This window comes from Abrus precatorius, unplaced genomic scaffold (assembly GCF_003935025.1).
Source record: "Abrus precatorius isolate BTA unplaced genomic scaffold, Abrus_2018 Scaffold9, whole genome shotgun sequence".
NCBI classification, from domain to species: Eukaryota; Viridiplantae; Streptophyta; class Magnoliopsida; order Fabales; family Fabaceae; genus Abrus; species Abrus precatorius.
In genome coordinates, this window is record NW_020874439.1 from 6,501,347 (window position 1) to 6,529,334 (window position 27,988).

At 34.3% G+C, this 27,988-nt stretch overlaps 1 protein-coding gene and 1 non-coding gene across 2 annotated transcripts; both read right to left on the reverse strand.

The window, feature by feature from the left end:
* Positions 1-171: 171 nt before the first annotated feature.
* Positions 172-23,259, reverse strand: LOC113850680 (putative disease resistance protein RGA1). The gene is made up of 4 exons (XM_027481243.1): positions 23,127-23,259; positions 13,438-13,618; positions 2,279-5,296; positions 172-524 (listed from the first exon to the last, which is right to left on the reverse strand). Exons 1-3 carry the CDS (start codon positions 23,257-23,259, stop codon positions 2,287-2,289), a joined length of 3,324 nt encoding a protein of 1,107 aa, XP_027337044.1. The 3' UTR covers positions 172-524; positions 2,279-2,286.
* Positions 22,442-22,546, reverse strand: LOC113851713. The gene has a single exon (XR_003502281.1). It is a non-coding gene; the product is annotated as a small nucleolar RNA R71 (small nucleolar RNA).
* Positions 23,260-27,988: the final 4,729 nt, after the last annotated feature.

Below are 27,988 nucleotides of genomic sequence, written 5' to 3' on the forward strand. Positions count from 1 at the left end.
AATATTTATTTTTTCAAAATTATAAAATAATTCAATCCACAGTTTAAAGTGTTTAATAAAATATATTTAACATACATTAAATAAAATAACCATAAAAATAGTTAATAATTTTGGGAACACTAAAAATCATAACCTTGGCCAATATGAAAAGCCTTAGGATTTAACAATTAAAACAATTAAAATTAGATAACTTGAAAAAATAAATAAATTGAAGGTTCCATTTACATAAACCATGATAACAAATTTACTATGTTGGGTCAGTAACAATAAAATGACTCCACATGAGACCTTAGCTTCTTTTTTGGATGACATACAAACAGAAACAGAACACCTCAATGAAAATAATCTAAAATTACTCTTAAAAAATGAACACAAAAATGGTCGTCTTAGGAAAATAACATAAACAAATTAATGATGTTTGTAAAAGGGGCAACTAGTCCTTGCGCTATGAAACTGGTCCGCATGCATTTCCTTTGCAAACTCACTCATCTTCTGCTTAAGCATTCTTCAGGAATCTGACTCATCTTTAAACCACAAAACGAAGCAGAGAATGAAGAAAGAGTTATTGAGAGAGATAAGAATGAAGATAGGAAAGACTGCTAGGAACGCATTATATAAGGAGCAGAAGGCAAGAAAGGCAAGTGTGAAGCATTTTTGTTAAAGAAGAGTTGATTGCATTTCACTTATTTCTTTACGATTCTTGTACAAAACAAGAGTGAGATCCATGCCATGGGATCACCTTTTATTTCTTTAGCTTCTGATTCTTTCGTCGCATTGTTAGTAAGTATTCAACCTTGACAAGGATTATGATGATATTACCTATTCACTTTCCAGCATTTGTGGTTTATTTGGGAAGGTTCATGCATAGACCCTTAATAGCATACATTAGTACCAATTTATGTGTGCAAGAGGTGACAAATAATGGTGTTATCATCTTAATACTGGAAGAGAAATTGACTAGGTTGACTAGGAAATGGAAATGTGCATGTTCTCATGGAATGGCATGCATGTAGTAGCAGATCAGAACTAGGTTATATATTATTTGGGAAAGCACTGTGATGTGATGTAACTTGATGCATAATGTACATCCAAAAATAGTAATCCTAAACAATTTACCTTGCAACATATTTATTTTGTTAAAATTTCTATAGGATAACTTTTTATCTGTCCATTAAACAATTGGTTTCTTTTGGAGTTGACAACACAAACACAATTTAGACCAAGGTTCTCAAACTCAAAAGCACAAAAGCAGTTGAGCAGACTGAGCCAAGGAAGTCTTACGAATGTATCCTCAATCTCATACACCTAAATCTAAGTCTCCATTGGAATTAAGAAAGGTGTGTGATGAGTGTATGGGGTGGAAAAAGTTAGTTACAGTGAGAAAATGGATTTGATGAAATAGTAAGCCTCACGTTAGCCAATTTTATGTCATCTTGAACTTTCAGCTTATATCTTGGGGCGTATAGAGCCTTTCCTTGACCATTAACAATAGATAGAAATTGGGTGAGATAATAGATAGATGAAATCTACATGAAGGCAAATTTTAATTTTGCTGTCACAGTAACAATATATTTCTACTCATTTATTTATTAAATTATTGTAAACTCGAGATTTGCATTTGGCTTGGTAGAAATGCTATTAGATTGAAACACGGATGAATCCTAATGAAATTGGTTTTGATTGAATTAAATGCGTTGATGTATAGATCAAAAGGTTCAATACATTGTAAATGAGGTGTTTTTCTAGACTTACATTTACTATAGCACTCTTTTCAATAATTTATAAACAGTATGAAAAAACTTAGTACTGTTATGTAAATATTTAGGATCTTATTCTTTAATTAAAATTAATGTTATTTAGTAATTCAATTTTTTACTATCAACTTTTATTGCACAAGTTAATAATGAGGTTAAACCTCAATTTGAAGAGCAGCACTATAAATTTGAGATCATAAGTCTTGGGGTTAGATTCTTGCTTTTGAAATTGGTTAATTGTGTTGCATTTTGACATTTTCAAGGCAATTGTAGACTATCCTTCTTAGGTTGAGTGACTAAGACAAACAGCATTTGAACTATTGTAAATAGTAGTTGTGCTTTGAATAAAAGAAAAGAAAAATGTGAATAATTAAGTAAAACTGATTTCTTGAATGAAAAGTCAATGTACCTAATACCCATCAGTGTCTTTCCTACTAGACTTTTATTTTTAAATACTAATAGCATGCAATTTTTCACTTGATTATGAGAAATAACTTAAATACGCATCAGAATCAGATGAGTACCTTTATCATCACTTTTCACGAAGGATAATTTGTGGGATGTGTGCGATTTGGCGACTAACAGCACTTGTCTGTGTTCGGCATTCTTCAAGTAAGAGGGAACAGTTGATGACCTCAAAGATCTTTAAGTTGGTAAGACCACTCATCCCTTCGGGCAGCGACTCCAATTTTTGGCAGAATGAGACCTCGATATGTTGAAGCGATGAGAGATTGCAAATCCAATCTGGCAAAGCCTTTAGCCTTACACACGAAGACACGTTCATTTTTCGCAGAGAAGGAAGGCAGTCGGTGCCATCCTTAAAGCCAGTTTCAAATTCCTCTAGCGTTTCACTTCCATGCCGTTCAACTTGAAGAGACTCGAGAGAAATCAGATTTTGCATCCAACCCTTTGGTAACTTGGTAGGATCAGAAATCGTAAGTTCTTTGAGCATAGAAAGAGGAGCAGCGGATGAAGATGAGTCAGCTGAACATGTTGTGTTTAATGTTGCTATTAATGGCTCCGCAGCACTATATTGACCCCATTTTAAAACCTTGACTTTTGGAAAAGTAGGCATGCAAGTCAACTGTGAACAGGAATAGACATCTAGTTGAGAAAGATTAGTAAATGAAAGAGTTAAGGAGAGATTATGTGAATCATTGATATCATATCCCACCCTCCTCCTCCGCCATCCCCTTAGCTTAGAACAATATGATAATACGAGGCTCTCCAAAGAGGGGAAGAAGGTTACTGCAAAATCTTCGGAAAGATATATGTATTCCAATTCAGCAAGAAATCTTATCTCAAGTGACTTCAGAGACGGGAGACGTTCCATCGATGGGAGACAGCGGCATCCAATGCTAAAGAGAGAGATGTGAACAACATTTGTGAGGAGAGAAAGCCAGTATGGGAAATGCACGCCTCGGTAATAACTCACCTTCAATTGCTTAAGATTGCTGTGGGGCTGAAGGTTTTTTAATAACTGTAAGTTGTCACTGTCACTGTCACAGTCACGGGTGTGGTTTGGCCATTCATCATAATACTCATTATACCAATCTAGAGTCAAGGATTTAAGGAATTTTTTTTCTTTTAAATTTACATCCTGTGATTCCAGAGCCACGTTTCCCACCCAATCGAGATTCTCAATTCTTAATTCTCCCCTCAGCTGGTTTAAATCTTTCAATTCATTTAGTGTGCCATAGCCTGTTTCCTGGCTACTTACATCAAAGACTGGTAAGAATTGCAACGAGTGTAATTTTCCCAACCCACGCATCCCATTTAAGGGGAAATAACCAGCACAACCAAGATATCTTAAATGCTTCAATCCTTCAATTGAATCAGACGATTTGTGAAAATAATCAGTTGAAATCTTCAAGACGTGCAAGTATTTGAAATTGGCAACAGGCACTTCCTCCTCATCAAAATTGCGATGATCCGGCAAAATCAAAGTTCGCAGCCTGCTTTTATCTAATGAATTCAATAAATGAATGGCCCTAGATTCCAAAGATACGTGCATGGGACTACCTTCAACCTTTTCCGCCATACTATCCAAGTAACAACAATCATTGCCAGCAACAAGCATTGCAAGATCATGCATTAAATCATGCATTCTGAATCTAATGATCCTGCCGTGTTTATCACTTTCAGCGTCTTGAAAAAATGAGTTCAGAAAAAACGTGCTTACAAATTGGTTACCAATATCTTCCACGTCCATGCTGTGTTTTTCAGCTGAAAATTCAAGGTAACCCTGTGCCGTCCATAACTGAATCAACTTGTCCTTTGGAATTCTTGAATCCTTGGGATACAAAGAGCAGTAAGCAAAACATTGTCTCATTTCTGGCGACAAGTTGTGGTAACTGAGTTTTAGAATTGGCATGATACTATCTTGCTCTTCACATGATTTCCAGAAGCCACCGCGTAAAACATTCTCCCATTCTCTTTCTTCAGTTTGTTCTCTTAACAGGCCTCCCAGCGTTTTAACTGCCAATGGAACCCCTTTGCAATTTTTAGCTATTTCTTTCCCCATTGATTCTAGATTTTGATTTACTCCTTTAGAATCACCCTCAAATGCAATGTTCTTCAACAAACTCCAAGATTCCTCGTCAGTCAAACCTTTCAAAAGATAGGAAGTGCTAGCGGTCATTGCTTTTGCTACCTTTTTACTTCTAGTTGTCACTAAAATCTTGCTATCTTGAGCGCCACACATTAAGTACTTTCTCAATTCAGCCCATTTGTCATGTCTCTCGTTCCAAATGTCATCCAGGACCAACAAATATTTCTTACCACTTATTTTTTGCTGAAGTTCTCTTTGCAATTTGTCTAACGATGACTTGTCTTCAACTTGGACACCTAGAATTGACTCTAGTATTTCCTTCAGAATAGTTTTCACATCAAAGTTATCAGAGACACACACCCACATTTGCATTTCAAAAGAGTTCCTCACTTCCATGTCATTATACACCAACTGAGCAAGTGTTGTCTTCCCTAAACCACCAATGCCAACAATAGCAATCACAGAAACTCTTTGCTTTTCATGTGGTTGCCTCAACAGACTAATAATCTCTTTTGTACTGTCATCTCTTCCAATGATATCTGATTCCAACACAAAAGAACATGTTTCCCTCCATTCACGGTTAGTCTGCTTGACTACCCCTGATCTTGGGCTTAAATTCAAATCCTTCATTTCTTTTACTACATCATTAAAACTTTCTCGTATTTCTTTAATCTTGTCAGGCATTTCATTGTCTAAAGGAATTTGATTTGAAGATGAAATGGAAAGAAGTACCTTGTTTACTTCTTTTCCTTCTGCTGCACCCAATTTGTCTCTCCTGAATTCGATAGCGAGGTCATCTAAAAAGTCATCTGCATGATGAAGTACTTTTTTGAACTTTCTGATCCAAACTCGCACACCACCGTTTTGATCTTGATTATCGTCGGCATCAAGAAGCTTATCATTGATGGATTCAACAGTGTTCTTGAGCTCTTCTAACCCTTCCATCACACCATACTCTCGTCCAAATTCAAGAAAATCTGGGGAAGCTAGCCTGTAAATAAGATTTGATGAAGGGTTGATATTGATATTGAAGGAGAGAAATGCAGTGAGTAAAAACAAATATATATGTTATATTATTTTTTCTTAACTGGCCATGTTCTTAAACTAGACTTAACTTTTTCCAACTGCGGTGACATTTCAAAACTTTAATACAACTATGTCATGTTATTTTTTTTTCTTTCCTTATTTTTTTTTGGACCACACATCTATCTTTACAAGTTTAATTCATTTAAATTATATAAGATATCGAATTTTTTTATTTGATTTTTAGAACATTTACGTCAATCTTAGTTACTAAACGAGACCTATGTTGTGACCATAGACGTCATATGAAACATCATTTCCACATTCCCTACAGACTACTAAGATAAATTTAATTATTAAACAGCTCTAATTCATTCTATCAAACTTTAAAACTAGTTATTTTAAATATTTAAATATTGTTATTTCTATAATTTATCTAAATTATAATATCTATTACTTTGTTTAGTTAATACAATTTATTCTTGTTTCTATATATTTTTGTTTTTACAATTTTTTTTATAGGCAAAACAAATATTATTAGAGAGAGTTCAAGAGAAACTCAAAACCCATATATACAGAAAAAATATTATTTACTCAAAGAAATAAAACGCAAATATATACTTATACAAAGTTAAGACGGATACAATTTCATGGGTTCAAATACCAATCAGCTAACATAATAGCTTTTCCTTTACTAACAAGTAATAGCCATTTCTAGGACCTCAGAATAATAGAATCTAGGACATCCTTCCCATCTAAAACACCATTAAAAAATACAATTCTATTTCTATATAACCACAAAGACCACACTGTATTTACCCAAACAATTAATAAGCATATCCCTTCTCTTTTACTACAGCCAACACCAACCCAAGAAAGCAAGTGAGTCGATAAATCTTAAAGCAAGGCTAGTGAGAATCCAAGCCAACAAGTTAAAAATAAATGGGTTGGAAGTTCCTCCAAACCATGATAGAAGCAACAAGTTATATCATCAATTTGAACCCCACGATCAATCAGCAAACCTTTACAAGGAAGTGCATTCAACAACAGTTGTCAAGAAAATACTAGACACTTAAAAGGGACCTTCCCTTTTCATAGCCTTTGCAAGGCATCTGTTGTACACTGATCTACACTATTAGGACCACCAAAAAGTTCAAATAGCCATGAATAAGTAGATTGCACTGAATAACAACCTGAAGAATCTGCCCTCCATACCCATTTATCTTCTTGTAATAACTTAATTGAAACTCTTTCCACAAGCTCCAACAAAATATTAAAGCTTGAGATCTCATGTTGAAAGAGTCCTCTTCGCTAACTAACATCCCAAACTCACCTAGTGCCATCATGAAAACCATTCTCCAATACACATGATTCAGCATTTCTCGCCACCGCAAACAATAGCAGAAATGCTTCACACAATCACACCCCGCCTACCCACTTATCTCTCCAAAAAAGAGTGTGTAAACCTGCACCTACACTTCTATCAAACTTCTTATCCAGCCATGAATACCCTTGATGAATAACCTCCAGCAAATCACGCCACCACAAAGAATATCTGTTGTAAACTAATGAACGCTGAATAGAAGAAGCTAATCTTCCATATCTAGATTGCAACACCTGCACCTATAATGAACTAGGACAATTAACACCTCGCTATAACTATTTACCAAGAAGCGCCTAATTAAACCACTGCACATTTTTAATGCCCAAGCCACCATTCTTTCGCGGTCTACATACCGTTTCCCATTTCACCCAAGGAATTTTAGATCCATCCTTAACACCCTTCCATAAAAAATTCCGTTAGATAGTGACAATCTTCTTTATCACCGACTTCGGCACCTTAAAAAATAATAACAAGTGCAATGGCATAGAATTAAGAATAGCATTAATCAAAGTCACCCTGCCTCCAATCGATAAATACCTATGCTTCCAAGACACTAACCTCTTTTTAAGAGCCTCTAACACACCTTTCCATACATTAGGCTTTCTCGGGTTAACACCTAACTGTAACCCGAGATACTTTAATGGGAAACTACCAATCTTACAATGTAGGAACTTCGCAGCCAAGTTTTCAAAGTCATCACCAGTGTTAATCCCCAATACACAAGATTTATGAAAGTTAATTTTTATACCTGACATTAATTCAAAGCTACGCAATACTGTTTTCAAAGTCCACAAATTCTGCACCGAAGCCTCTCCCATAATCAATGTGTCATCCGCAAACTGCAGCAAAGAAATATCTAGTCCCCTACCCCAATCTTCACACCAGAGAACAACCCACAAGCCACTGCCTTCTGCATAAGAACTCCTAACCCTTTCGCTGCCACAAGAAAAAGAAAAGGGGTAAGAGGATCCCCCTGTTTTAGGCCCCGCTCAATATGAACCTCCAATGTAGGACAACCATTAATCAAAGCTGATAGGCTAACCCCACACACGAGCTTCCATCCAACTGACCCATTTTTCTGAAAATCCAAAGCTACGTAACATAAACAAAAGATATTCCCACTTCACTGAATCATAAGTCTTCTCATAATCAAGCTTTAACACAAAACACCTCTTGTTATACCTCTGTACATAATCAACTACTTCATTAGCCACAAGCACACTATCTAACATGTTCCTTCCCGGGATAAAGACTGATTGTTCTTCTGAAATTATTGAATCCAAAACCCCTTTCAACCTATTTGCTAAAAGCTTAGAAACAATCTTATGAAGACAACCTAATAATGAGATAGACCAAAAATCAGATATCTGTTGTGGGCAAGACACTTTTGGCACAAGTGCTATAAAGTAAGATAACAAAGACCTAGGTAGTTTCCCATTTCTACAAAATTCAGTAAGCATACCCATCACCTCTTCCTTGATCACTCTCCAAAACCTCTTAAGGAATACAAAATTAAAACCATCAGACCCTGGACTTTTATCCCCCTCACACTCCAAAATCATCCTTCCCACTTTCTCTTTCGAAAAAGCATTAACAAGCCCCTCATTCTGTAGAACAGAGACGCTCGGTAAATCATTAATATCTCTTTTCCATGCTTCCTTAACCACCTCCACAACTCCTTTATGAGTCAGCCAACAATTATTAAATCAAAATGGCTTCGGACCCCAGTTAACCACTTTGTGTAAGAATAATAGGACAATGATCAAACACATCTCTGCTCAGAACTTGAATGAAACCATCTCCCTAGTAATCAAGCCAGGAACTAGAAACAAGGATTCTATCCAACCTGCTCATCATAGAAGCATCCCCTTTTATCCATGTAAATTTTTTACCCACAAGTGGAAGATCCACAAGTTCCATTTCCTGAATGAAAGAATTGAAGCCATCCATTTCAAAGATACCATGGTCTGCCTGACAACCCTTCCTCTCTTTCACCTGTCTCACAACATTGAAGTCACCCAATATACACAACATAAATTTGCCAAAACCCCTTCTTGTCATGAGCAAATCATCCCATAACTTTCTCTTCTCACTTAGTCTACACGATGCATAGACATTCACCACAACACATAGGTTTCCAGTAGCCAATACTTGCAAGCAAACACCTAGGAATCCAGTACTAGAAAAGGAGAAAAGTATTTTACCTTTGGAAGTATCCCAAAGTGAAAGCATACCCCCGTTTCTGCCAATGGAGGGCAAGACACACCAATCAAAATCTACAGAACCCCACAGACACGAACATAAATTACTATTACATGTCTCAAGTTTTGTTTCCTGAATTGCCAAGAACTCCAGACCTTCAGAGCGAACAATCTCACACACCTTCTTTTGCTTTACCTCGCTCCCCAGCCCTCGACAATTAAATGAGCCAATCTTCATTTAGAATCAAAGCGAACCCCATGTTCTCTCACAATCGTTCTATCACGTACCTCCATCTTAATCAATTTCTCTCGAACCTGCTTATCATTCCTATGTACAACCAAACCAACCTTCTTGCCAATGTCTAGTAACCTCGACGCCATTACCTCATCATCACAATTTGTAGTAGTCATTCGCTCCCCCACCTCCACTGAAGGGTTAGAAGGATGCGAGTTATAGGAGCTCTTGGAAGCATTAGCTGATATTTCATCAGGTAGCGATACCTGTCTTCTAAGTTGTGATAGCATTGACGCTTCTTTGTTATGATTCTTAAGGTTTTTTTTGAGGGGGTTCTATGAAAATTGCGCTCTTATGTCTCTTCCCTCCTTCATTACCTCGACTACCTTTCACAGAGCGTGCCCTTCGAAGGGATTCACACACATTGACCCCCTCTTTCAAAATTTTGGATTGAAAGGGGTCGACTTGCGCTGTCCCAATTGTCTTCATATTCCGTGATTCTGGATTTTCCCAAATCAATGCATCTAATCCAAACGGGTCTGACAAATTCAACCCATCTCTTGCTATTGGGACTCCCCTCTCTACATTTTCAGAAGGCTCATTCACAGCATCAAAGATAGCCACCGTCGGACCCATAGCATCTATACCACCAGCCCCCAAACCCTCATCCACCAAACACCCTTTTGCTAACACTTCACCCCTAATCACAGAATCAACCAAATGACCCTTACTTTTGATATCACCTTGCAGCACACCCTCCTCCTCACTAGAATAGTTATCCAACGCTTCCAACTCCATTGAACCAACATCAGATGAGTCATTGCCATCCTCAGAAGAGTTAGCCACGCCTTCCTTTGTTGCGGCTACTACGTCACAGGCATGCTCTTCAAGCATGACTATTGAATAAAAACGATCATTGACTTTCATTGTAATGTTTTGTTTGATAAGCTTAGCAATGGTAGTACCTACTTGTATCCTCCCATAATCCAATCGTCGTCTTTCTGCCGTGACTTGGTCTATCTGGATAAAATCACCAAGCGAAGAAACCAACTTACGGAAGAATAATTCACTCCAAGCTGGCAAAGGGACCCTATAAGACTGTACCCAAGTCACCCTCCGCGTAGCTACCATACTTAGGTGCCATTCTCGTAGATCATAGAACCATTTCTCCCACCACAATTTGTTGAGCGATACTGTATCCTCTAAATCTACCTCGCATCAGATTCCACTAACACTATATCATCACCCATGGTCGTGAGATTAATATCCAACATACTTTCTCGCAGAAGAGCCCATCGCATATTTTTTAAATCCTGTTTTCTATGAAGGCGTCCAACCATAACACCTCTACATTCCTCAATTTGCCCCTCATTCACCTCAAACTCAAGGTGAGCCTAAGGTTTCTTCTTTTCCACCCACTTCTGCCTTATGTGTGTCTCAACTAGACGGGGTGCTTTAAGCTTTTCCGCATACGTATTCCCTGACGTCTTTGTAGCTCCTGTGACAAAAGAGAGTCTCGTTTCACTGCCCTCCGCAGACACCTTTGTACCCACAGTTTTCTCCCTTGCATGCCTCGTCAAGTTGATAGACAAGCGCATTCTGTCAATGACAATAGATTTAAGCTTAGCCTCCAAACTCTTGGCATCCGCCACATCTATAAAACGCACAAAACCAAAGCGACGTCCTAGTTTATTACTCTTTTGAGGTATGAAAACATCAACCACCTTCTCCCACCGTTGAAATACCCGCCACAAGGTTGAAACACCAGTAACAAGTGAAAAATTCGTAAAAAAGTATGATGTGGAATTGTTGAGAACTTTTTCAAGATGTCCACCAAATTTTACCCTTCCTCTAGACCTCCGTTCCACCATTAAATTCTCCAACTTCTAGATTCTTGGATGTACACCGATGAGAGCGTTTGCGTTGTCACTGCGAGAACGTGAGCAAAGACGATGCAGGAGAGCGTCAGAGGCTAACCAAGTGGTCGTGGGCACCGACCACGCCAACACACTCGAACAACTGAGTTCAAATCTACGATTCCCCGGACCGCGCGTTAATAAAGAAGGCACGAGAAAAGAGTGTTGAGAGTAGTAGCTGCATCCAGCACCTTCATCATCGCTCGCTATGGGATTGGATTTCACAGCAGAATTTGGGGCTTTTCGAAATTCCAATTAGGGTTTGCAATTGTAACAAAACTTATTCGTATATTGTTACCAAAGTCATATTGTAGACGAGATGAGATTAAAGCTACAATGGAGGACGGGGTTCTCACAGCCGATATTGCTACGGTGAAATTCTCGTTCGCAAAAATGTAGGAGACACTTAAATTTTCTGATTTTTGTTTTTACGATTGTTTGAGTTTTTATTTTAAATTACTGTAATATCATTTAATATTTTAAGTATTTATATATTATATATAAAATAAATAAAATAAAAATATGAATACTATGGTTAGTTAAAAATGAAATTATGTCAAAGAATAACATGTATATGTATAATACAAATGTTTGAATCTAATTAAAATAAATAATAACGGAACCAATAATTTCAAATAATGAAGGTATCTTTGCCAATTTTAAATTGTTACGCACTTTATTGGTATCATTCTTAGCCTATTTGAGTTTTTATTTTGCCTGAATTGAGTGATTCAACTAAATTTATGGGGCTGAACATAAAACTTATATAAACTCATAGTACTAAATATTAATAGGTGTCATATTAAAAACTTTCTCTTTCAGATTTAAATATTAACTGACACACCATAATATTACATACGACTGATTTTAATATTTTTTACTAAATAATTATAAATATATATTACACAACTATTTTGAAAATTCAACAAATTTATAAAATTAAAAAAAATTAAATATTATATTTATTAATAAGAAATATTTTATTATATGAGGTAAATAAATAAATTTCAAATTAAAATTAAATTAAAAATCTTCTCAAAATTTAATTTAATAATGAATTAAAATAAATAATTAATATAATAAAAACAACTGGCATAGTAAAAAATGGAATCAATTTTTAAAAGTACAGTCATTTGAAAATTTTCTTAAAAGCGTTCTTAAAATTCACATTCATAAATTATATTTAAAACTTTATTATTAGGTAATATTATAATGCTTTTTAAAACGTTGTCTAATAATGTTATTTCATATACCTGATATTATTTAAATTTTTAAGAATATATTTTAATATTTTATCTACGAAAATATTTTACCAATAATATTTAGTATCGCTTTAAAACTCTCCTAGCATAATATTATAATAAACATACCCATAATTTTCGTTTACACAACCAATTATTCAGGTTGTTAAATTTGGTTGTGTTAAGTTTCGTTTACACAACCGATGAAAATCAGACTATAGATAAAAAAATTTAAAATAAAATAAAATTAGGACATAAAAGTGTTTAACAACGCTTTACAAAAACCTTAAAATGTATTAAAATTTGATACAAATTTTATTTTTTATGAGAGAATATTATTTAATTTTAAAATAGAATGGAGGGTAATATAGTGTAATTTTAAGATAGAAGATTGTAATTTACTCTTAATAAAATAGACAAAAATAATAATTCTAAAATTTTAATTAATAAATCTAATCAAAATTTTTGCTAAAATTTAATATAATTATGATTTACTTGGAGTTCAGTTAAATTATAATTTAGTAGAAAAGTAAAAACTACAAAATAATCAATCGGTGAACAAAATTTAAAATGCTAATTATTTTAAAAATAAGAAGATAGAAACTTGAGAAAAAAATAAAAGGGTGAATGGTTAAAACTCAAAAAATAAAATAAGGACAAATAAAAGCTATGAGAAGAAATAGGTACTTATAAAAAAGATAAAAGAAAGCATAAAAATAAAATTCTTAAATAAAAAAAAAAGAAATATCAATTTTTTTTGTAATATAATAAGAGTATTTTTTTTATCTCCTAAAAAGCTTTTATTGCATTAACGGTGAAAAGACAAAAACACTATAAAACAATACAACAAAATAAACTTCATATGCCAAACATTAAATAAATTTAAACACACACACACATCAAACTGTGTTAAAAACTGAGATTAGAAAAATAAAATATAATAAAATACAAACTAAATTGGAAACTAAACAATTTATATGAAAGAATTAAAGAAACACATGATTAATTAATAACAGTCTTTGGTACTGAGTTTATGAGTTAACAAACGCAGTTAAACTTAACACAACTCAGAGTAAGAATCGAAATATACACTAAATTCTGTTAAAATTCAAGAAAATCTGCAGAAGCTAACCTGTGAATGAGGTTTGAAGCAACAGCAAACGGAACTGACTCAAACTTGGCCATCAGTGAAAGAGAAGATGAAGAAGGGTTGATATTGACAATCAAAGAGAGGAATGCAATAATGTGTAGAAACAGTGAGGAAAGGAGCACAGATCTATACAATGAAACGAACACTGTGAAGTAGGCCACTCCTTGTTCACGCGTTTGGCAAAAAAAAACTAAAGTATAACTTTATCATTTTCTTTTCTTTCTTTATTCTTATGCATGTAATCATGTCATTATTTTAAATTAAAATAATTTATAAAATTGACCTTTCATTTCACATTGTTAGTTGAATACGAAAACAAGAAAAAGTGGTTGAAAACGATTAAGAAACAGCGTTAGAAGAGTGGTACATGGACCCAGGAACTAGGAGAGATCCACAAAAGCCAAAAAATGAAACGAATGATATAAAATAGGCTAATACGCGTTTTTAAACTTTCACCCATGTTTCAAACGTAAATAGATTTATTATTTTACTGTCTCCATTTTAATATTAATTGTGGACTTAAGTGTCACTGTTTTGATAAAATAAAATTAAAATTAGATTAATGAATTATTCTGTTGAAGTTATCTCTTTTCTCTTTCTTTTTGTTACTAGTTTTATACAAGCATATTTTTTTAAGGCTAAAATAATTAACTTAAGTGATATGTCTTATTAATTCTTTTTAATTTAATTAGAGACACTTGAATTGTTATAGGTTGATAATTCTAAATTTAATTTAAATTATATATATATTTTTTATTTTATGTTATAAAAAGTTAACTTAGGTAACCTATGTTAACCCTTTACTTTTAAAATAGGATACTTGAGATGTGTTAACTTAGTTATCTTCAACTTGTAGATAACTTTATTTTGTTTTTATTTTTTTACTTTTTTTTTTATCTATTTTTTAGAATTATGTAAATTTGAGTTGCTGATTGCACAAGAAGATATGTAACAAAACAAAACTAATTTTTAGGCTAAATTTTTTTTATATTTTTTTTTTGTCTCTTACTCATTTATTAACTTATTTATTTGTTTGTTTAATATTTTAATAAATTTTTATTCTTCTAATTTGTTGCAAAGGGATAAAATAAATATTTTTTAAAGTTATTATAAATTTGCATAATTTACTTCCGGTATAGACTTAAGATGGATGTATTAGGTGTGTTGCGGGATTACATTTCTATCATTCCCTTAAAATAAATAAACTCCTAAATTCGTAGACCATTTTCCTTTTCAAAAGGGTTTTTTAATTTTTTTCACTTTCAATAAAATTCAAAGTGACTCATTTTTGTAAACATAATTATTTTAAAATGCATCAATCTACAAGGATTTTATTTGATAGTTTTGTTTTAGTACGATTGTCATGTTTTACAATTTTATTAAAATAAGTTTATATATTATTATTTAACCAAATCTTGTCTTAAGGTGGTTTTTTTTAACTTAAGGTCATATTGTTTAGACCAAATAGAAAAAACGGTAGACCAAGTTGCCAAATTTGGCTATGTAGCCGAGTGAAAATATTGAGTATTTTCTCATTCATATGCCCTACTTTTGGTAACAATTATTCTTGCCTTTACTTTTATACATTAATGATATAGTTCATCTTCTGGGTTTATAGCTTAGCTTAATCTGATATTGTGATCTATTACTACTTTCATACGATAGATTGTAATGTAACTAAGTGTTGCATGTTTTGTTCAGTACCTTTAAATTTTGGTAAATTAAAATCTTCAATTTTAGTATGAGGAATCATTCCTTCGAACAGCGATGCCAAATTTTAGTATGAAGCTGTTGTGTTTTAGTGTCGCTTTTAATTAATGGCTTCACACTACGCTTAATCAAATTCATCGGAAAAATACTTACACATGCACCAAGATAATAATTTATTGTGACCACGTTTCTGTATTATATCAGTGTCTTGTATATACCAATTTTTTGGGGGTATTTTTTTAACAAGAGAGCTTTTAGGATTTATATTTTTGAACAAGTTATTTATACTTCTCTTATATTTAAAATTATTATTTTTATTCACTTATATATTATTGTTTAAATTTCAAATAATGACAAATAACTTAAGACATAAAAAATAATAGAACATACTTCAGCTAGTTAATGTATCCATATTATAACAGAGTTATTTATATTTAGTATTCAGTATATTTAAATTATATGTATTATATACATATTTTAATTGTTAATTTAAATGACTGCATATGATCAAGATCTTTTAAAAGAATATTTGATTACAATTAATTGAATAGTACAAATCTAGTCCCAATAAAAACTTTATTTTTAAAACCCTTCAAAATTGATTGAGAAATTTGAAATGATCTTTATGAGATTACTACTGTACCAAGAAAAAAAAACACTTCACGTTTTTTTAAAAAATAGTTCAAATTGCTCTAATAAGTGTTATTATATTTCTCTCTTTATTCCATTCCACATACCTTTAATTTAACTGAATTACTAAACTAATAAAACTAGTTTAAGTTAGTTGAGTTTCATAATTTTTAAAAACATATTATAATATAGCAATTTTCTCCTTAATTAATACCATTGAACCTATTACCATTCTCCACTTTAGTCTAAATTTATGTTCCCACTAACTCGGACAAATGAAAAACATAATAACTGTTTCATAGAAACTATAAAGTATCTAATAAGAAAAGACAACGGTGCCTTATTAAAAAAACAATATCAGGGCTAGTATATTTTTATATAGGAAAATATATAACTAATGTTTGAAGCTTTAAACAACAATTTTTTTACCCACAACTAAAATATAATTTTCAAAACACATAAAAAATTAAATGATAAAATCATTGTCATTTAATCTATTTTGATAACAATTTCACAGTTAGGTATTAGTGTGATTGTAGATGAAAAATTATTATAAAAAACAAAAAGGTAATTGTAACATCCTAAAATTTTAAAGTATAGAAATCACATTCTTTATTAATTATTTAGGATGGAAATGCCATTTTCTGTATTATTTAATATTATTATATAAAATTAATTTGTTCATAGGCAAGTGTACCCGTCAAAAAGTAATAAAGGATTTTTGAAAAGAGTTTTCAAGTTATCGACCCATAAAAATTATTTTTAATTACCAAGAATTTCTTAATTCAATTATTTGAACTTAAAAGATGTAAAATTAAGTAAGATCTAGAATTTAATTATTAAATTAATCTTGAATAAAAACAAATAATATAACACACGTCTTGGTTAAACTTATAGGAGAGGATCTTAGGGCATATGAGTTTTTTCATTAAATAATTTATGTTATTTTTCTGTTTAACTCTAAATTTGATTTCTTTATGATCACCAATTATTCATACAAATACTAGTAATACCCAATTATCATGCAATACTAATATTCTTTTTTCTAAATTAAGATTCTCAATGATCATGCAAGACGTCAATTGAAGAAAGCGACCTATGAAGTTGTTAATTTAATAACGATTGGAAGAAAAAAATTAGTTTGGTCTATCTAATCTTTTGTCTCGTTTTATCCTATAGATCTATTAACTAATCGAGGTACGGTCACCTGAAGATATAATTAATTAGGATTATAATTATGTGCAATAGGATAAAAGCTAGTCATGAATGGAAACCAAATATAGATTCAAACTTTAAAATCCCATAAATTCATGAATAATAGTTTCCATAGCTCTAGTTATGGACTTAATTACTCATGCTAAAGAGAAGAACTAAAATAATTATAAACAAAGCCATAGAGAAAAGCAAGCTAGAAAGAGATGATTTTTCAGTCTTCAAGTACGGTCGCCCGAAGCTTCAAGTCCCACCAAGAGTATACCAGCGATTCCATGCAAGAAACATAAGATGAAAGATGTATCGAAGAGTGAAAGACAAGATGTGAAAGGTCTCTCAAGATATCTGAGGTATCACTTTTATAGGGTTTAAAAACCCTAAAAGCTCTTTATAATTGGGCTTGGGTGTGCTGACTGTTGCGAAGCTCTGATCTTTCACTAATTTGGGCCCAAAATCCACTTGTGGCCTCTTCATATTAAAATGCACATTCAACATATAAATTAGTGTAAAATTCAATTAAAATAAAGGCTAAACATAAATATATGGACCGTGGAAAAGGGCCTAATTACAGACTTATCACAATGAAAGTCTTATTGTGGATGGGTTCATTGTAAACAAAATGTTCAAATGCGTACAATATTAATAAACATGGCAATGAGTTTAAAGAATGTAATAATCCATAGTCAAAATTTTCTTAGTTAAGAACTAAACATGCATTTTATACATATCAAGTATAATAATTTACAAACTTTTTGTCAAAATATATGGGACTTAAAATAACATTTACACAGTTAAAATAATTACATCAATTTGACAAATTAAGTCCAGAGCATTCCCCAAAATATACTAGACACTGAGAACCCAGTACTAATCGGTCTCATGCCAACTCTATATTTCTACTAGGTCTTTAGAATCAAGGTCATCATCTGTTTCAAGGTAACGATCACCTGAGTTAGTAGTAGCCTCCCTACCGGTAACACGCTCAAAAGTCCATCTAGAAGGTCTTCCCAGATGATTGTGGTCGTGATATATAAACAGGTAAGTCATAGCGGCTGGGGTCCTAACTGTGCCGGAGAAGATATATACACACAAAGTGTGTTGTATTCTACTTACAGGGAAATCAATATGGATACTATAATATAGTTCCATTTCTATCATACTAGTATTCCTAAGTACCACATCAACATGTATAACAATTCTAAAGAAGCATATTCTCTGGTATTCATTAAATATATGATTAAGCCTATTAGTTATAGAACTACTTATCAGCCTAATCCTTTCCTTTGGTTCTGTCATCATGGTTTCTTGAAAATGTTTGTAAGGATGAGTCTCTATTCTCATTACCAAGCATACATGCACAACCAATTCAACCATACAAATAAGGCAAATACCACAAAACATCATGTCACAAGATCATGCTCATACAAAAGTAATACTTATTAGTTATTCAACTTATTACATTCTCTCTTTATTAGCATCTCATTTTACACTTTCACTGCCCTGGGATCCCTCAAGGTCTTCCTTAGCACAGATAGTTGTTAGATAGCCGCAACTACATGGATACAATGTGTTGATCCCTTTTAGCAAAAGTATGGTCACGAGTTTAAGTCAAGAAACAAGTGTGAGACCTGTGGTGCTCTTACTCTCATTTGTTATGTGCAATTCAAAAAGAGCATCCACCACCCTCAATTAAAATAAATGTATAACAATATTATAGCACTTTCTCTTTTATTTAAAAGTGAAAATTTAAATGTTTGTTCTTAAAGCTTCTATTTACTTCTGTATATTGTTGATCGTTCACGATTCAATAAAATGTATTATTTATTTTCCTGTCTCCATTTTAATATTAATTATGGACTTAAGTGTCATTGTTTTGATAAAAAAAAGTTAAAATTAGATGAATGAATTATCATATTGAAGTTATTTTTTCTCTCTTTCTTTTTGTTATTATAGTGTTAGACAAGCATATTTTTTTTAAGGCAAAAATGATTAACTTAAGTGATATGTCTTATTAATTCTTTTTAATTTAATTAGCGACACTTGAATTGTTATAGGTTGATAATTCTAAATTTAATTTAAATTATATATATTTTTATTTTATTTTATAAAAGGTTAACTTAGGTAACCTATGTTAACCCTCTACTTTTAAAATAGGATATTTGATGTGTTAACTTAGTTGTCTTAAACTTGTAGATAACTTTATTTTTTTTTTTTGTTTTTTGTTTACATTTTTATTCATTTTTAAGAATTATGTAACTTTGAGTTTTTGATTGCACAAGAAGATATGTCACAAAACAAAACAAAATCATTAGGGTAAATTTGTTTTTTATATTTATTTCTCTTTTTTGTCTCTTAATCATTTATTAACTTATTTATTTGTTTATTTGTTTGTTTAATATTTCAATATTTTTATTCTTTTAAATTGTTGCAAAGGGGTAAAATATATATTTTTTAAAGTTATTATAAATTTGCACAATTTACTTCCGGTATACACTTAAGATGGATGAATTAGGTGTGTTGTGGGATTACGTTTCTATTATTCCCTTCAAATAAATAAACTCTTAAATCCGTAGACCATTTTTCTTTTTAAAAGGTTTTTAATTTTTGTCACTTTCAATAAAAATTAAAGTGACTCCATTTTTGTAAACATAATTATTTTAAAATGCATCAATCTCTCGCATTGTGTTATTGTTCTTTTAATTTATTGTTAACATTAAGCTCTTTTTTTTATTTGTTACAATCCTATTACGTTTAAACAATCAAATTAAGTTATTCTTGGTACTTGAAATAATCTCTGTGGGAGGATAACTTGGGAACTCTTAATTCAAATACTCTTTATTAGTTTTTGATAGGTATAATTGCCTACGAATAGTACATGACATGTATGCATCCTCATCCTTGTACTTAATCCCAAAGACTTTTGAACAAAAACTTCTGAATATATCTGCTAAATCAAAATAAATAATATCAAAGGAAGAAAGTTGATGAATCCACATTTTACTAAATTTTTATACATCATTTATTACTTTTTATAGAAAAGAATAGACTTAGATAGCGTAAATAAGATGAATATTCCAATTAGGCTAAATAATATAGGCTTCTTAGTTTTTGGTTAATTTACATTGATTTAGATAGTTTATTTTTCATGTTTTGATCATTTGAATAATATGGCAGGGATTCCCAAGCTTATTTTGAAGAATCATTGGATTTTGAGGAATTTGAGGTGAAAGTAACTGCTTTTAATATTGATAGTGACAATTACAGCAAGCCACTTCCAGCAAAGGGACCAAAGTGATCACTTTCAAAGCTTAAAGTGACAACTACAGCAGCCCAGAATCAACCAAACCTGCGCGTGGTTACTATGAATATTCATAGTAACCACTCTAGAGCATGCAAAAATTGAAGGTGCTGCGCGTAACTACTATGAATATTTATAGTAATCACTCCAAAGACCCAAAATATCCCAGTGCTGCGCGTAACTACTATGAATATTCATAGTAATCACTCCAGAGAGGAAAAACCCAACTGATGCTGCTCGTGGTTACTATGAAAGAATGAGAGTAACAACTTTGGAGGGCGCCAGCTTTAGTATAAATAGATTTTTACCAAATTAGGGTAGGGAGTTCTTACACTTTTTGAACCTTTTTTCTTCTTTACTAAAGTAGGATATTTTCCAGAGCTCAGGGCAACCTTGGGTGACAGCCAAGGGTCCAACCTAGGGTTTGGTTTCTCATTTCTCTTGCTTTTGCATTAATGTTAATGAGTTTTCTGCATTTCCCAATTGCGTTTTTGACCCCCATTTCCATGGAGGGCTAAGTTTGTGTAATCCTTAGTGAATTCACATGGGTTCTTGAGTTCCTTGAATTTAATGATAATATAATTCCTTTCTTTCATGAATTACTTCTTCCTTGTCTCTTGAATTGAATTAATGGTGAATGAGGGGGGTATTGCTCAATTAACCCTAATTTCATTTTAAGGAGATTCTAAACTAAGAGTTGCTTAATCCTAGGTTTAATTCTAAGGTTGCGTAATTTTGGGATGAGAGATTAGAGCCTAACAAATTGCGTAATTTCGTTGGGACCATAAGGTTGATTTTCGCTTGTTAAATTAACCTAATTCATGGAAGAGAGGATGAATGTTAAATCTTGAGTGGAATGAGGATAGAATTTATGTGGATGAACTAAGGATTGCTGTTTTCTATTGTTTGAATTAATTAAACTCATTTGCTCATTGCTCTTTATTTTAATTTGAAACCACAAAACCCCCATTTTAATTGCTTGTTTAATTAATGTCTTCAACATGTTTAATGAAGATTAATAACCAATGTTCATGGGAGACAATCTAGGGTTACCCTAGTACTACATTAATTTGTTTAAATTTTGATGAGGATTTACGACAAATCTTTTAAACACCTCGAAAAAGACCATCATCAAATTGGCGCCGTTGCCGAGGAACATTGGTGTTGATTTTTCATAAACATGTTATTTGCTCTGTTTTCATTTTCGTTTTCTGCATTGTGAATACTTTAATATAGTTGTAGTTTCATAGGTAAGTAGAGATATCTTACATTTAGGTAGAATCAATTGCTGTTTTCTGCATATTGTTTGAATTCTGAGTTCTGCATTTTAGTTACCACACTGTATTTTCGTTTGCTGCAATTACCTTGTTTCTGCTGCATAATTCTGCAGAATTTGTGTTTGTGTGTTGTCTATTTTTATTCCCTAGTTTGCAATTTCTTTCTGTTTTTGCTGTTTGGTGTTAATACTTTATTTTACTGCACTTAGATGTTAGTTTTTCTGCATAATTGTGATCTGAATTTTTCTGCATTTTTACTGCTTCATTAGTTTACTTCTTTTCAAATTTCCATAGACAATTCCTAATGAATGACCAGATCAAATCCGGGAGATTTATATCCTCCAGATATTGAAATTGATAGGACATTCCATAGAAATCTTAGGAACCTTAGTAGACAAAATTCTGCACATATTGAGGAACCATCTTCACCATTTTCTCCATCTTCTATATATTCTTCTCTGCATTCTTTAAATTCTGAACCTTTAGAAATGGCAGAAAATGACTTGACACTTAAGGAGCTTGTCGCACCGGACGTGACCTACCATACTTTATGTATCCAATACCCAGATGTGGATGCCCCTTTTGTTCTTAAAACTGGCCTAATCCATCTTTTACCTAAGTTTCATGGTCTTGCAGGTGAAGATCCGCATAAACACCTCAAAGAATTTCATATTGTTTGCTCTACAATGAGACCACAAGGTGTGCCTGAGGAACATGTCAAATTGAAGGCATTTCCATTCTCTCTTATGGATTTGGCTAAAGACTGGTTGTATTATCTTCCACCTGGCTCTATTACAAGTTGGGACACCCTCAAGAGATTGTTCCTGGAAAAAATTTTCCCTGCTTCAAGGGCTGCCTCAATAAGAAAGGAAATATGTGGTATTAGGCAGCTGGAGAGGGAAAGTTTGTATGAATATTGGGACCGTTTCAAGAGACTTTGTGCTAGCTGCCCCCATCATCAGATAAGTGACCAACTCCTAATCCAATACTTCTATGAAGGCTTACACCCAATGGATAGGAGCATGATCGATGCAGCTAGTGGGGGAGCCCTAGTTGACAAGACTTCCGCAGCCGCTAGAAACCTCATTGAGAATATGACAGCTAACTCTCAACAGTTTGCTACAAGGCAAAATTCCATTATGTCCAGAAGTGTCAATGAAATTCAAACTTCAGATTCACACAAGCTGGAGCATAAACTAGATGAGTTGGCTACTATGGTAAAACAATTGGCATCCATTCAAAAGAATTCTACTGCATATACACCTCCACCTTCATCCATTCCAGCAATGCTTTGTGGGATTTGTTCATCTACGGATCACTTCACTGATAGTTGCCCCACATTGCAGGAAACTGAATCTTCAGAAGGTAATCCTCAAGCTTATGCTGCTAATATTTATGCTAATAAGTTTCCTTTTCAGCAGCCGCAGCAACAACAAAGCTGGGATTTATCTTCCAATAGGTATAATCCCGGTTGGAGGAACCATCCTAACTTAAGATGGGGAGGAAATGCACAGCATCAAGGTTCTAGCCAACCAACTAACAACCATTTCCAACCGCATCAAGCTGGGCAAAGGAAGCCATATTCAGCCCAGCAACATCACCATCCCTCATCTTCATCTCAATAGCACCATCAAGCATCTTCTTCAATAGCCGCTGCACCTCAAAAGAATGAATCATCTTTGGAAGACCTTGTGAAGCAACTCACCATGAGTAATCTCAATTTCCAACAACAGAGTCAAGTCTTCCAGCAACAGACTCAAGCAAGTATCAAGACCTTGGAGAATCAAATGGGTCAACTTGCTTCATCCTTTAATCAACTTCAATCTCAAGGCTCAAGCAATCTCCCTGCACAAACTGTCACAAACCCAAAGAATGTGAGTGCCATTACCTTGAGATCTGGTAAGGTGATGCAAGAGCCAGAAATGCCTACTGAAAAGGATCCCAGTTGCACTTTAGCTGCAGAAGGTGAAGGAGGAGAAGTTGGAAGCCAAGAGCAGCCTGCACTTATGCCCACACCATGTCAACCAAAAGTGGTAGACAAGGAGGAGAGGTCTATTCCTATTCCCTTCCCTCAAAGAATGGTTTAGCCCAGCAAGAAGCAAGAAGAGGTTGATAAAGAAATTTTGGATACTTTCAGAAAAGTTGAAGTCAATATCCCCTTGTTAGATGCTATCAACCAAATCCCAAAGTACGCCAAATTCCTTAAGGACTTGTGCACTCATAGAAGGCGTCTAAAGGGTAATGAAAGAGTGAACATGGGGAGAAATGTATCAGCTCTTTTTGAGAGGCAGAAAACTTTCATGCCTGAGAAATGCAAAGATCCAGGGACGTTTACTATTCCCTGCACTATAGGAAACAATAGGATAGATAATGCTATGCTTGATTTAGGTGCATCTATTAATGTTATGCCTTTATCCATCTTCACATCTTTGTCTCTTGGACCATTGCAGCCCACGGGTGTCATCATCCAATTAGCAAATAGGAGCACTACTAATCCAGCCGGCCTTGTGGAAGATGTTCTAGTGAGAGTGAATGACTTGATCTTTCCTGCTGACTTCTACATCTTGGACATGCAAGAAGAAGAGCCAATAAAAGGAGTTGCACCAATCATCTTGGGGAGGCCATTCTTGAAGACGGTCAGGACCAAAATTGATGTGCATGCTAGAACTCTCACTATGGAGTTTGGAGAGAGTGTGGTTCGCTTCAACATACTAGATGCTATGAAGCACTCTCCTGAGGAGCATTCAGTTTTTCACATTGATGTTCTTGATAGCTTGATAGATGATAATTTTGCTGAATTTTTAGGAGACTCTTTCGTTGATTTTTCTGATTGTATAGATACCATAGATACTAAAAATTGTGAATATTATACTAAATCATCTTTGTGTGATATTTGTATTGCTGATTTTCTGGATTTAGATTCTGCAACTTCTGACATTAATGACATTGAAAAATCAAAAGGGTTAGATGTGGTTCATTGAGTACAGCAAGTATAATTGAATCTAACGCTTGTGGTTTAAATGTTGCAGAAATCATTTCAAATGAAAGTGCTAAAGCACTGCCTTCAGTTGAGCAGCCTCCCACCTTGGAGCTTAAACCCTTGCCTGAGCATTTAAAATACGCTTATTTGGAAACAGGTGAGAAGCTCCCTGTGATCATTTCCACTGAGCTTGATGAGGACCAAGAGAAGCAGTTGCTTGATGTGATTCGGAAGCATAGAAAGGCTATTGGTTGGACCTTGGCTGACATCCCTGGAATCAGCCCTTCCCTGTGCATGCACCGGATTTTGCTGGAAGAAGGATCCAAGCCAGTAAGACAGCCCCAGAGGAGGGTAAATCCGATGATATTGGAGGTGGTGAAAAAGGAGATCACCAAACTACTCCAAGCAGGCATCATCTACCCGATATCAGATAGCACATGGGCGAGCCCAGTGCAGGTGGTGCCCAAAAAGTCAGGGATTACAGTTGTGAAGACTGAGAAGGATGAACTCTTGTCCACTAGAGTGCAGAGCAGCTGGAGAGTCTGCATTGATTATCGGAGGCTCAACCAGGCGACCAGGAAAGACCACTTTCCTCTACCTTTCATAGATCAGATGCTGGAGCGCCTGACAGGTAAATCTCACTACTGTTTCCTAGATGGATTCTCAGGTTATTTTCAAATATGCATAGCTCCTGAGGATCAGGAGAAGACCACTTTTACATGCCCATTTGGTACATTTGCATATAGGAGAATGCCATTCGGGCTCTGCAATGCTCCCGGTACATTTCAAAGATGCATGTTGAGCATATTTTCTGATTTGGTTGAGCATTGTATTGAAGTATTCATGGATGACTTCACTGTATATGGGTCATCATTTTCTGCATGTTTAGGAAACTTGGATAGAGTTTTACAAAGATGTATAGAGACTAACCTTGTTCTGAACTTTGAGAAATGTCATTTTATGGTTAGGCAGGGGGTAGTCTTAGGTCATATAATATCTGAGAAGGGAATTGAGGTAGATCCTGCTAAGCTTAATGTCATTTCACAGCTTTCTTACCCCTCTTGTGTGCGAGAGGTGCGTGCATTTCTTGGCCATGCAGGTTTCTACAGGCGCTTTATCAAGGATTTTTCCAAGATAGCCCTTCCTCTCTCCAAGTTACTGCAGAAAGATATTGATTTCGAGTTTGGAGCCAAGTGCAAAGAGGCGTTTGATTGCCTAAAGACAGCCTTGACCACAACTCCCATCATTCAACCACCAAACTGGACACTTCCATTTGAGCTCATGTGTGACGCATCCAACTTTGCTGTGGGTGCTGTCTTAGCACAACGGTTTGGTAAGGATCCACATGTCATTTATTATGCATCTAGGACTTTGGATCCTGCACAGTGTAACTATACCACAACTGAAAAGGAACTATTGGCCATAGTATTTGCTTTGGATAAATTTAGATCATACTTGCTAGGGTCAAAAGTTGTGGTGTTTACTGATCATTCTTCTCTTAAGTTCCTTTTGAAAAAGACAGATTCAAAGCCAAGGCTAATAAGGTGGATGCTTCTACTTCAAGAATTTGATGTAGAGATAAAGGATAGAAGTGGAGCACAAAATTTGGTGGCGGATCATTTGAGCAGGATAGAGGGAGTCCCTGAACTCACTCCTCTAAAAGATGATTTCCCTGATGAGCAATTATTAGAGTTGTATACTTCAACGTTGCCTTGGTTTGCTGATATTGTAAATTTTTTAGTTGCAGGAGTTTTTCCAGCAGATGCACCAAGGAGTAAAAGGGAAAAGATCAAGAATGATGCCAAGCATTACCTCTGGGATGATCCCTATTTGTGGAAGTTCTGTAGTGATCAAGTGATTAGGAGATGCATTCCTGAGGAAGAAACTGCATCAATTTTGCATTTCTGTCATGCATCCACTGTAGGAGGCCATCTTGGGCCCCAAAGGATTGCAAGGAAAGTACTGGATGCGGGTTTTTATTGGCCTACAATCTTCAAGGACTCTTGGCAAGTGTGTTCTACATGTGAGAAATGCCAAAGAACTGGAGGGGTAATCACCTTGAAGCATGAAATGCCTTAACAATCCATTTTATACTATGATGTATTCGATGTTTGGGGTATAGACTTCATGGGTCCTTTTCCTCCTTCCTTTGGTTTCTTATATATTTTGCTTGCTGTAGACTATGTCTCTAAATAGGTAGAGGCTAAGCCTACAAGAACTAATGATTCAAGAGTGGTTGCATATTTTGTGCGTACTCATTTGTTTTGTAGGTTTGGAGTACCTCAAGCTTTGATTAGTGACCAGGGTACCCACTTCTGCAATAGAACCATTGAGACTCTACTGAAAAAGTATGGAGTATTGCACAAAGTATCTACACCTTATCACCCCCAAACCAATGGGCAGGCTGAGCTTTCCAATAGAGAAATTAAGAAGATTTTAGAAAGGATTGTTCAGCCAAATAGGAAAGACTGGAGCAAGCGTCTTGATGACGCTCTTTGGGCTCATAGAACAGCATACAAGGCTCCTTTGGGAATGTCATCATACAGAATTGTCTATGGAAAACCCTGCCACCTTCCAGTAGAAGTAGAACATCGTGCTTATTGGGCAGTGCGAGCCTGTAACATGGACATAGACAAAGCTGGAGAACAAAGGAAATTGCACTTGCAAGAATTAGAAGAACTTCGCCTTGAATCATATGAAAACTCCAGAATTTATAAGGAGAAGACGAAGGCCTTTCATGATGGAAAAATAGCAAGAAAGGAGTTTTTCTTAGGTCAAAAAGTTTTGTTGTTCAATTCCCGCTTGAAGCTCATGCCTGGAAAACTCAGATCTAGGTGGATCGGACCTTTCATTGTGACTTCCATTTCTCCCTATGGAGCGGTGGAGGTAAAAAGTGAATCTACAAACAAGGTTTTTAAAGTGAATGGACATCGCCTAAAGCCTTTCCATGGGAGTCCTACAATTGAGACCAATGTGGAGGAAGTTTTCCTAGATCAACCTCCAGCTGATCTTGATTCTTTAACTATTTTGGAGTGAAAGCTCCATTTAACGTCAAGCTAATGACGTTAAAGAAGCGCTTTGTGAGAGGCAACTCACAGTTTTATAGCACTTTCTAATTATCTTTTGATTTCAATAAGCATTCTTTCATTTGAGCTGTGTTACTAGTCATGTTGCTTAGTTCATTTTGCACAAACATTTTGTTTACCACTTGACTCATTATTTGATTGATGATTTGTTCATAATTTTTGTAGAGGAAAAATTGCTGTAGTTGGACTCAATTTGTACATATATTCATGGAAGTCCAAGTAGAGAGGGAGGAATAATCATTTCTATGGCACCAAGCATTCACTCTAGAACGAATTTTGAAGTTAGCCATGAAGGTAATCACTTTCCCAAGTCATAGTGGTCACTTTCCACCAAGGTATG

What these genes read in the sequence shown, in the direction of transcription:
- LOC113850680 (XM_027481243.1), bottom strand. Translation starts at nt 23,259, where the DNA reads ATGATTCATTCTTTTGAGGTGCAGCGGCTATTGAAGAAGATGCTTGAT. An exon ending in GCTTGATGCGGTTGGAAATG is followed by an intron (nt 13,619 to 23,126) that starts GTTGTTAGTTGG and finishes CGCGTGAACAAG; the next exon opens with GAGTGGCCTACTTCACAGTG. An exon ending in GCTTCAAACCTCATTCACAG is followed by an intron (nt 5,297 to 13,437) that starts GTTAGCTTCTGC and finishes TCTTATTTACAG; the next exon opens with GCTAGCTTCCCCAGATTTTC.